This window comes from Cricetulus griseus, assembly GCF_003668045.3.
Source record: "Cricetulus griseus strain 17A/GY chromosome 1 unlocalized genomic scaffold, alternate assembly CriGri-PICRH-1.0 chr1_1, whole genome shotgun sequence".
NCBI classification, from domain to species: domain Eukaryota; kingdom Metazoa; phylum Chordata; class Mammalia; order Rodentia; family Cricetidae; genus Cricetulus; species Cricetulus griseus.
The window spans coordinates 155908912-155920090 of NW_023276807.1; the positions used below are offsets into that span (position 1 = coordinate 155908912).

General features: G+C 39.7%; 1 protein-coding gene across 1 annotated transcript; it reads left to right on the forward strand.

Moving 5' to 3' along the window:
• Positions 1 to 317: 317 nt before the first annotated feature.
• Positions 318 to 8982, forward strand: Areg (amphiregulin). The gene is made up of 6 exons (XM_027388393.2): positions 318 to 611; positions 1676 to 1903; positions 4196 to 4397; positions 5040 to 5195; positions 7313 to 7421; positions 8810 to 8982. Exons 1-5 carry the CDS (start codon positions 548 to 550, stop codon positions 7404 to 7406), a joined length of 744 nt encoding a protein of 247 aa, XP_027244194.1. The 5' UTR covers positions 318 to 547; the 3' UTR covers positions 7407 to 7421; positions 8810 to 8982.
• The last annotated feature ends 2197 nt before the right edge of the window (positions 8983 to 11179 follow it).

The window sequence follows — 11179 nt, forward strand, 5'->3', positions numbered from 1 at the left end:
GTTCTGTGCCCTAACCTGGGACTTTGCTATTTCATCTCCCTGGCTTGTTATCCTGCTAACATCAACGAATATGCAGAGGTTTTTCAGACCCTGTGGCACTGAGACTCTGGGCTGACAGCTGCTCCTCCCAACTCCAGTTTAGAACAAGAGTGGGAAAATTTATCCCGGCATTGACAGGGCTCCATCCCCACTTCCTCCTGGCTGCTGTCTGTCTGCCCGGTTCTGGGGTAGTAACCTCCTGCCTCCTCCACCCACTGCCGACCCGTGACGTCACGGGCGGTGGCTCCCGCGGGCCTATAAAGCAGCAGGTGCTCACTGCACCGCACCCTCAGTCTGCTCGCTCCTCTCCCTCCTGACACGCGAACACCGCCCCGACATCCCGAGCTGAGCAGGAGGCGCTGGCCGCTCCCGCCGCCCGGAGCCCGGCGGGCTGGGCATCCCTGCGCCAGTGCTTGCCCGCTGCTCCTCGTTCCCGCTGATCCCGCAGCCCAGAGCCCCAGCCGTCGTGTCGCCGCAGAGACCCGGACGCCGCCGGCCCGCGGGACCAATGAGAACTCCGCTGCTGCCGCGGGCGCTCCTGGTGCAGTCGCTGCTGCTTCTTTTAGGCTCAGGTGAGCACCCGCCGCCTCCAGCAGCCACCTGGTCTGTAGCCCCTTAAATGCTGCTGTCCTTTGACGCCCCGAATTTTTTCCGGCTGGCGAACGGATGCCGGTAGTTCGCTCCGCTGAAGTTGCTCTTGCTAAGAAGACAGCAGACAGAGGTCTCTAGCATGCCCCAAGGACCAGGCTGCCCGTGAGAATACCTATACTAAAATCCAGCGGATGGAGACCTACGAGGTCATTTTAGCCCAGGCTTTCCTTTGACAGCTGAGGAACCGAGTCCAGACAGGTGAAATAATTTCCGCAAGAGTAGTTAATCCAAGAGGATTTGAGGAGGTTTCCTTGCCTTCTGTCTCCATCTCTTGTGTCTAGGTATTTTATTTTTACCTTCCTAAAGAGGACTCAAAGTGCCCTAGAGAGAGGCTGAAAGCACCGCTGCCAGTGCTGCTTTGAGATTTAAAAAGAAAAAAATAAAAAGGAAAAGAGACAAAATCATAAAAGAATAGAAAAGGCAAGGACTGGAACTCAGAACTCTCCAAAAGTTACCAGGTGCTCTCAACTTTTTCTCTGTGCTAATAATAATCATAATAATAATGGATAAAGATAGTAACAGTCCTTGCTGTTAGGCACCATTGTACTACCTTTAACATTTTATGTACAGATTCAACAGGCATAATCAAGTGTTAAAATGGATCCCCACATGCAGCATCAGCTAAAAGGAGGCAGGAGAGCATGGGCAGAAAGGCACGCACGTCAGACCTGCACTAAGAGCCTATTAGACATTGCCTGTTATGTGATTCTACTGGACTGACTTGGCAGGGCTTTTTAAATTGTGGAAATTATTGTAGGCTATCTGTGGAAAAGAAAACCCAGATAAAAGAAACTCTGTAATTGGAGCGGCTGAGTTTGCCTCTTGGCAAACTGTGAAGTTGCTTTCATTAGTGACTCAGTCAGAAAAACAATAGCACACGTGCAGTGCAATAGCTGCTTTGATAGGAGGAGACAAGTCTCCCAGCACTGCTCACACAGTGACACAAAAGCCCCTAGACTCAAGGCCTCTTATTCTCTCCCTGCAGGCCATTATGCAGCTGGGTTGGACCTGAATGATACCACCTCTGGGAAAATTCCAGCATTTTCTGGGCACCACAATGCCACTGGACTTGTGGTTTCTGCGGGAAGTGAGGTCTCTACCATAAGTGAAATGCCCTCTGGCAGTGAACTCTCCACAGGGGACTATGACTACTCAGAAGAATATGATAATGAGCCACAAATATCCGGCTATGTTATAGATGATTCAGTCAGAGGTAAGTGGAGGAGACCGGAAAAATTCTGTGTATGAGATGTGGTTTGATCTTAGCAATGTGGCTTCAGAAAAAACATCGCTTTTCCGAGTTTTCTAATTGCTTTATAGGTGTGGCTATTGCATATCCTTTAAAGAAGTATTGTAGATTGCATCCTATACGTCTAAGGCATTAATCAAAGTCTTTATAATTCTGGTAAACAGAAATTATTATTCTCATTTTACACAATAACTGAAGCTCAGAAAGGTTACGTGGCTCAGGGAGCAAGCAGTTGAGTCAGAATTAGAACCTCAATCTGCTTGATTCCAGGGACTATGTTCTTTTCCAGGTGTGCCACATGACCTCCATTCTGAGAGCAGAGGTAGTCATTAACAGTTCCTGTGGGCCTTGTAGCTCAACACTTGTATCCCCTCCCCCATACTACTGTGTTCAAATAACAAGCATTTTAACACAAATAAGGGAACAGAAGAAAAACTGACAGACCTCTAGAAATGTTAAAGAAACACAAGTATGTGTATATTTTATTTTTATCCAAACTAGTGACCCCCTTTTCTCTCTTTTGCTCTTACCAAACAGACCTTTTAAAAATACCTTTCTTTTACATGAGAGAGAGATAAAAGCTCCCTACCTTCATTTTACTTTGTATTTTGAGGGAAGAAGAGACTATCGATAAGTCAGGTCTAGAACTGTCTACCCTAGAGGAAGGATAAGGGGATTCCAGAGTTCTTTAAGTTCTTTTAAGACTTTCATAGAAGATTTTCCTCCTCCTCTGCTTCCCCTCCCCCTCCTCCTTCCCCTCCTTTAGAGTCTCCCAGAACTGAAGAATAGTGAGTGAGTGTCCTAATACAGGGACAGGGACTGGGCAAGTGACAGGAGGGATAAACCTCAATGACCATTCTACTTTGGTGCCTTGCTTCTAATTGTTTTGTTTGTTTGTTTTGATATATGTCATGAGAAAGGGGATTAGATTAGACCATTGGGTGTCCAGGACTTATGATATTAACACATTCAGAGGGCAAATCAATTCCTAGCAGAGCAAGTGACCAATATTTAGAATTGCAGCTCAGTGTATAAAGCTGAAACTGTTGGTTGAGCTCATTTGAAAGTCTGTTTGCTTAAATGCCCATGGGTGTTCTGTCTGTTGCGACACTTCAGCACAGTGACTATTATTTGGCTTGGACTTCTAATCTACCTGATGAAGTATAGTGATATTCATTTAAGACTGTTCTCCTAGAGGGCTTTTTCTAACTTGCACTTCTTAATGACCAGAAGAAAGTTTTTGTATAAACACTGCATGGTCACCTAGTTAACATTACTCCTAATTTAGCTTTTATTAATGCACTCAAAGTAAGCTACTAAAACAAAACATAAACAAAAACAAAAAACCCTACTATCATTTCCTTGAGATGCTGTCTTTTACACCCCTGTTAGCCTTCTACTAACATTTCTGTTGTGTTCCGTGTGATGGGTGCTTGCACTGCCTTTGGGACTAGCGTGCCTTCTCTTCTTGGTGGCCTCTTTTTGCTGAACACATGGTCATACACACCTATTGAAGAATATTCAGAACAAAATGTACATCATTAAACAGCTCAAGCCTTCCTCTTCCTTTAGCATGTAATGAACTACACCTTTCAGAGTTCTGAGGACTCTAGATCTTATGAGTTGAGGTGGCATTCTGAAGCCAATAGGACACAATATTTCAGTGCTATTTTAAATAGATTGAATGCAACAAAGAGCCCCCTGGAAAGTGTTTTTTGTTGTTTTTAATAATATGTATTTTCCAGTTTTCTCCACCCTTGAGTAGTGCCCACTAACTTCCAGCTTAAGACAGTGAGCCTAAGACAATTATGGAGAAGTAAAATCAGCAGATCTGTCTCACACCACATTTTAGTCAATGGCATTGTCCTTTACCAAGAGACATTGTTTGATACAAGGAAAACAAATGAACAAACAAAAAGCCTTAAGCCTGTCAGCACTGTGCTTTCCAGCTGCTTGTTCTAGGAGATGTATTTTGTCTTTGCTGGACTATTTACCTCTGTATCGTGTGAGGTACAGTACATCTATGTGCACACTTAGGTAAAATAACAAAAGTAGCTTGTGACACAGATTAGTAAGTACCATCTAACATAGATACTCTCTGGAAGTTTACCATGTGTATCATGTTAAATAATGAGGCAAAGGTTGTTCTCAGTGCCGTGATTTTTCAGTCTCATATATCTCACGTGATTCTTAAGATGAAGAGAAGATGCTGACAGTAAATCTGACCTTAACTTGTCAAACTTTCCTTTTCTCCAGTTGAACAGGTAATTAAGCCCAAGAAAAATAAGACAGAAGGGGACAGGACTTCAGACAAACCCAAAAGAAAGAAAAAGGGAAGCAAAAGTGGGAAAGGTAGAAGAAACAAAAAGAAGAAAAAGAACCCATGTGATACGAATTTCCAGAACTTCTGCATTCATGGTGAATGTGTATACATCGAGAACCTTGCAGTGACATGCAAGTAGGTTTGAACCACATAAAATTCCCCATCCTACATCATGCCTGAAACCCCCACAGACTTTTGACTTTTCCAGTGTGCAAACCAAGACCCAGAAACTTCATTAAAAGATAAGGTGGAAAATATGTAGGTTTTGTGGGCCAATATTATGTCTGTACACTCAATTAAAATGTAAGCTCTTAAAATAGAGAAAAAACTTAAATTTCAGGCTGTGAAAAGTAGGGCAAAGAGGCTGTAGTTTTCTATTGCTATAAACCATCATTTTATTACATAATATAGATATATTTTCCAGCCTTTTTGCAAAAAAAAAATTAACAAGAGCCTTAAGGTATTTATTGCATAACCTTTCATGTGGTTCTAATATCCCCAACCTCTCACAAGCCCCTAGCACTAAATTAAATGAGAGTTGAATGTATTAACTGAAAAACCAGGCACCATGTCTTCTTGGAATATCACACTCACATGCAAACTAATCACACTTGTTCTTAAAGATCCTTAGCTAGAATGCATTCCATGTCTCATGATTTTGCAATATAGATGATGGTGTGGCCTTTCTAAGTTAAATTAAGTGACTGTCATTAATTGGTAGACTTGAAATACACAGAACCTTTTCAACAATTATCATAATGAAATGTGATGTTACAGGTGTGATTCTGAATACTTTGGTGAACGCTGTGGAGAAAAATCCATGAAGACTCAGAGCAAAGATGACAATGACCTATCCAAGATTGCATTAGCAGCCATAACTGTCTTTGTCTCTGTGGTAACCCTCATAGCTGTTGGCATTGTTGTCACAGTCCAGTAAGTACAGAACAACTTAAGAATTAACTCTTGTCATGAGTTCTATCAGGTTCTGCTGTCACATTTTACATGAACTATTTTATAGTGTGTGACCTATGAGCACAATACATTCAAAATTTGCATTACTTTGACTACCACTGATATGGCATATAAAGCCATCTTTCAGAGATAGAATATTTTTTAGCTTAAAAATTGATATTTTTATTACATATTATATTTTTGATGATGGTTATTTCTGAATCTCAGAAAGTATTAATATTGTCTTTGAATATTTTAAACTTAAGCATAAAGCTGACCAGAAACTAATTAGGGTCATATTGGGCTCATAGCCCCAAACGCACTTCTTCAGCATTAAAAATAAAATCTGTAAGGGCTTAAGATCTTCAGCCAAAAAAGCTATGCCTCTTCTCACAGTACAATGCAAAGCTCTGAGCTTGTAATTTCTTGGCATGGTGCTGATTGGTTTACAGTATAGACCCATTTCTGTCCTTATTGGGTATTGTAGTGTGGGAACATATTAAGAAACAAAGCGAAGCATTTCCTCCCAATGGCATGGTGTAGACAGCAAGGACAAACTTTGTTACTGTGGTCCTCCCACAGCATCTTCCCTGGGCAACATGCCTTGCTTCAGGACCAAAGAATGTCCATGCTAGACTGTTCTGATGGGTACATCAGCATGGTATTGTCTCTCAGACAGAAGCCAAAGGATAGGGGAAGCTGGAGGAGGGCCTGCATGATTCTTGAATGACTCACTGCTGCTAGGCCTTGGGAAAAGCATTGGATTCATTATTCTAATTTTAGGTCTTGGTAAATTACCTTAACAACTGGATTGTGTACATGATCCATCACTGATGTTCTTCAGGATACAGGACTTATCTCCTGCCATTGTTTACTGTTATCTTAAATTCAAATCAGATAGGGATAAAATGACAGTTAGAAGCTATTTTATTATGCACATGGAGTTTGATGTGCAGGTTAAATTTGTTTTGTACACCTGGAATTTCTTCTTGCCTCAAGCCAGGTATGCAAATGCATTTAGGAGAGAAAAGAGAACCCCTGCAAACCACTATTATTTGTCATAGAAAAATAGAAAACAAAATGTGAGCTAAGGATGTTTCACAATAATTGAACTTATAGTTATTCAATTTTCAATGCTCAATAATCCTCTGAAAGAATGTGGAATAGCTATTTTTTATGTTGGCTCTCTGTTTTCTTTGTGGCAGTGTTGGAGACAGAACTTAGAACCTCACACATGCTGGCCAAGTACACAATGGCTAAGCAAATCTACAGCAGTTTCAGTTTTTTGAGAAAGGGTCCATGTTTTCCAAGCTCTCCTTCCTTGATTTTGTGATTGTCCTGTCCTGGCTTCTTGAGTAGCTGGGGTGATGGGCCTGTGATACTAGACCAGCTCAATTCTGTCACTGTTAGAAAATGATTTTTCTCTCAAATTTTTTATGATATTTGAAACATAATCAACACCAATTTTAAGCCACATTTACTGAGTATTTTTTCCCATAATTGAAGTGAATGTTTTTCCTTAAACATAAGTTCTTTGGGATTTAATGACAATGTCTGGTGGGATGACTCGGGAACCACTGAAAGTAGTGGACAACATTCCCCCAATTATAAACTGTGGAGTTTAAACATATAATGCAGCAATAAATAAAATTAGAAGGAAACATTTATGTTTGGAAATAAAATACAAGTTGTTTTATAAACAGTCAAAATTTCTAGTTATTTAAAAATCACTTAATGGAAACTTAAATTCATTCCTATATATTCATTTATGTGCATGTAGTCCTTCTATTGTATTCCATCTCCCCCGATGCTTAATTCTTCAGGAATAACATCAAAAGACATGGCTATGTTCCACACTGTTGAAAGTTTTCCTTGTGACTATACATTTACATTTTGGTGTTTTAGAAGTGTGTTTATATAGTGGCAGCATGAATGCCCCCCACAAAAAAATATTGGCCAGACACTGCAGTTGTGTTTAGGCTTTGGTTTAGTGCAATAAACCAAGGAATGGTTCTTGTCTATAAGAGGTCACAGGAAGAAACTTCCCACTGCACCGATATGTAGGACTTGCTAACAGTGGGATTCTGTGTTCCCTAAAGGCTTCGAAAACGATACTTCAAGGAATATGAAGGAGAAGCAGAAGAGCGAAAGAAGCTTCGACAAGAAACTGGAAATGTACCTGTCATAGCCTAGTTGAAGACAATTCAGGTATGGCCATTAAAATTTACCTGCAGTTTAGATGCTATAATTTTGAAAAAATGACAACACTTGTCTCAAGGCAAAGGAAGACTGTATTCTTAATTATGAATGTGTATGAAGAACTGTTTTAAGGAAATGTTATTCTTTGAGTAAGTTTGATTTCAATCTTGTAAAAGAACTAAGTATTTACTCATTATTCAAAGGAATATAGATCTGGGGAACTCCAGTCCTTTATCAAAGAACGTAATGCTTTATAGATGGAGAAAACCTATAAGGAATCCAGGCATTGAGGAATGTAAAATAGAAGTCATAAGAAAGGAACCAATGGAATGGGGAAACAGTCCAAAAATGGGAGATTCAGTGGGACACACTCAAGAGCTAGGAAAGGTCATGTATCCAAAATGGCCTTGTGAACTGGGAAGATCTTAGGAAGTCAGGAGAGCAATTATGAAGAAATATTGGCAATACTGAGAAGTTAGCAGGGTATTTTAGAAACAGTAGAGGGCCAGGGTTAGCTATTGCATGAAAGAAGATCCTCTTTGAGACAAGAACTGGAATGTTCCTTTAAAGGAAGGAAAGAAGGGAATCATATTTGAGAGTTCTTTGCTAAAAACCTATGATTTAATTTTTAAACAGAGAAATCTAAGTACATTTTAGGTAGAAAGTACACACTAAAGAGTTAATGAAGACGACGGAGGAAGAGAGAGGCAAAAAACTCAGACATTTAGGAAAGATAATGTTGTGTCCCTAACATACTTTTTCTGCCTTTAGTGGAGTTGTCACTTGAGATAACTGTTAAGTGGGGTATTCCTATACATACCATAAGTCTACTGAAACTTAAGTTCTATTTTTAATACACTCTAGATTATTATAACTCATGAAACAGATAAATGTTCATGACAATGTTATACTTAGTATTCTTTGCATCTTTAAGAAATATTTCACTTCTGTGCTTAAGCTACAACTCAATGCATTCATAAGGGTGGAATGGGATATTAATATGCTGTGCTGGCATGGTGGCTACCTATTAACTGGTAGCTACTATTATTATACCCCTGGTACTAATTATCTTAAATTAACTGTATATCATAAATACTGAGACACTTAATCTTAGTTTTTAATTATGTCTAACAGGGTATACCCGGTTGGGAAAACTATTTTTCTTGACTACAGTGGCCTTTTTTATTAAGCAAGGTTTTAAATGGTGTGAACATTTGTAGTTTCCCACATAGTCATATAATTTAAGAAATGAAAGATGAACTTAAGTCAAAGTGGCAGATCTGGTATGTCTCCTAGGACATCCCAGAAAAAAGAAACTGACAAATTATGATCCTTGGAAATTTTCTTAAAGCCACATCAGACTAGAGCTTATCTCTGATACTTCTTTTTCCTCACAGGTTAACAGTCGTGTCACTGCCAAGTCAGAAACAAAAATGCCACATTGGTCCTCTTCTTGATGAAGGAAGTGGAGCCTTCTGATGGTTCCAGTCTTTCAGCTGTCAATTTTCATGATGGTCTTATTTCTGTACATAATGAGATGTGTGGAGATAAAGTATTTTTTCATGTTGTACATAGTTTATTTAATATTTAAGTGTTATTTATTTTATAGCTCATTAAACTTTTTTTAAACAAACAGATTGAGAGTTTGAATATTAGTTTTGAAGTCTCTATACTTGAGAGCACTTTTCTCCTGACATTTGGTTTGATCAATCATTTACAAAGGCTCCCTCCTGAATCATTACTGGTTTTCTTTGTTTGCTTTTTCCTTTACCATTTGAAAAGCGTCTCCCTGTAGAAACCTATGATTTTCCTGCTTATAGGCACAAGTGACTGCATCTGGCTAAAACTGTAGCCCCTTATTCCTCTCACAGACACTAATAACTGTGATAATTGTAATTCCAAACTGTCTCTTCCTATTCCATATAGGATTTATATGGAATTATGTAAACATCTGAAACACACACACACATTTTATTGTTCATTCTCACTGCTTATTGCTATGGCCAGCATAGATAAAGAGACAGGAATGACTTGAATATTACAAAAGTCACTTTTCAAGAGAACCAGGAAACGTTTGCAGAAGAGACTTCCTTTCCTAATACAGAGTATATTCATGAAAATCCAACACACACCCTTCATTTGCTAGGGTTCTCATTGTTTGTGTGCTTGTCTGGTGGATGCTATTTCATGAACGTTAAAGCTATGGAGCCACAAACAGTGTAGTGTCTGGCTGGTAGACAAGTTATATGCATATAAAGTGAAGGGAACTTTATAATGGGGGAGGGGGCTTGAGAAAGAATGAACATTGTAGCAGCAACCATATTGAATTTCACAAACAGAGGTGCCATAAGCATCAATGGTTCATCTGTCTCTGACATATCAGCAAATTCTTGTCCATTGATCACAGAGACATTGATTGGTTCCTAACGTCAGCCACACACATCACTTAAGAAGTTGAAAGTTGGTGGGCATTGGTGGCGCACACCTTTAATCCCAGGACTCGGGAGGGAGAGGCAAGTGGATCTCTGTGAGTTCAAGCCTAGCCTGAGTGAGTGCCAGGATCGGCACCAAAGCTACACAGAGAAACCCTGTCTCAAAAAACAAAAAAAGAAAAGAAAAGAAAAGAAAAATTGGAAGTCTCAGAGCACTCAGACCACCTCTCCCAGCCCAGGCTGCTGACTTGAAAGGGCTGGAGTGAATTATGTCATCTGTATTTGTAAAAGGTTTTAAATGTTTATTATATATAGCCAATGTTGAACCTTTGATTTACTTCTGTTGAACATCTTTAGCATGCATTTTTCTTGGTATTATTTGCTAAATATGCACTCCAGCTGATTGTAGCATAATGTTAGGGATGCAGAACAGCAAAGCTCAGACTTGGACACATTTCCCACCTCATTGTCAAGAGTGGTGTGTCTTGTCAATGCAGCTTCAGAAACAACCAGCTGAGGCATGTCCCAGGAATTCATGGGAGCCTAAGAGCTCTTACCCAGCCCAATGTGGAGGAGTCAGGTGAGCACTTCCTCCAGAGATACTAACTGGGATTGTCCTTGAAGGATGAATGGGTAGTAGCTATGCTACAGGCATCATCTACAAAAACAAAGAAATCCAAATAGTACACTCTGACAAAGACCATAATTCAACATTGAAACTGTAGTCAAAAGAGGTCTAAATAAGAGGCAGGCAGTGAAGACAGAGTCACACAGGACCATTAACTTACGCTAAGATATGGAACACAACTGGGCAGAAATCAGAGTTGATTTGCAATCCAGATAGGTCATCAAAGCAATGTCGTGGTAAGAGACTTATCCAAAGCCAGAGGTCAGATGATTAGCTTGGAAAGTAGTTAAAATATTCTATGTGAAAAATTAATATAGACACCTAGGAAGAGAAACTTGACATGGATTTCAAGGCATATTTATTTAGATTAAACATAAAGTCAAGACTATTTATTATAGAAACAAAGATGAAGGCAATAAGCAGTGAGGGAAAGAAGAAACATTCCTAAAATGATCCCCAGGTTTTTTTTAATGTAGTGGGAAATGTACCTCATACTGGTATAACCCCATTAAGATTACCATTACTGAAGAGGGAAAGAGGATTCTCATTTGGAAGATTGGGATGATCTGGGGGCTCTGACTATATCAAATTTGGCAAGACCAAGGATTACTCTTTATCATTGGAAGAACAGTTCAGCCAACACAAGGCCCTCAGCTCATTGGGCCATTAATGACCCTGATTTCCTCCCTGTTGGGTCCCTCTATAAT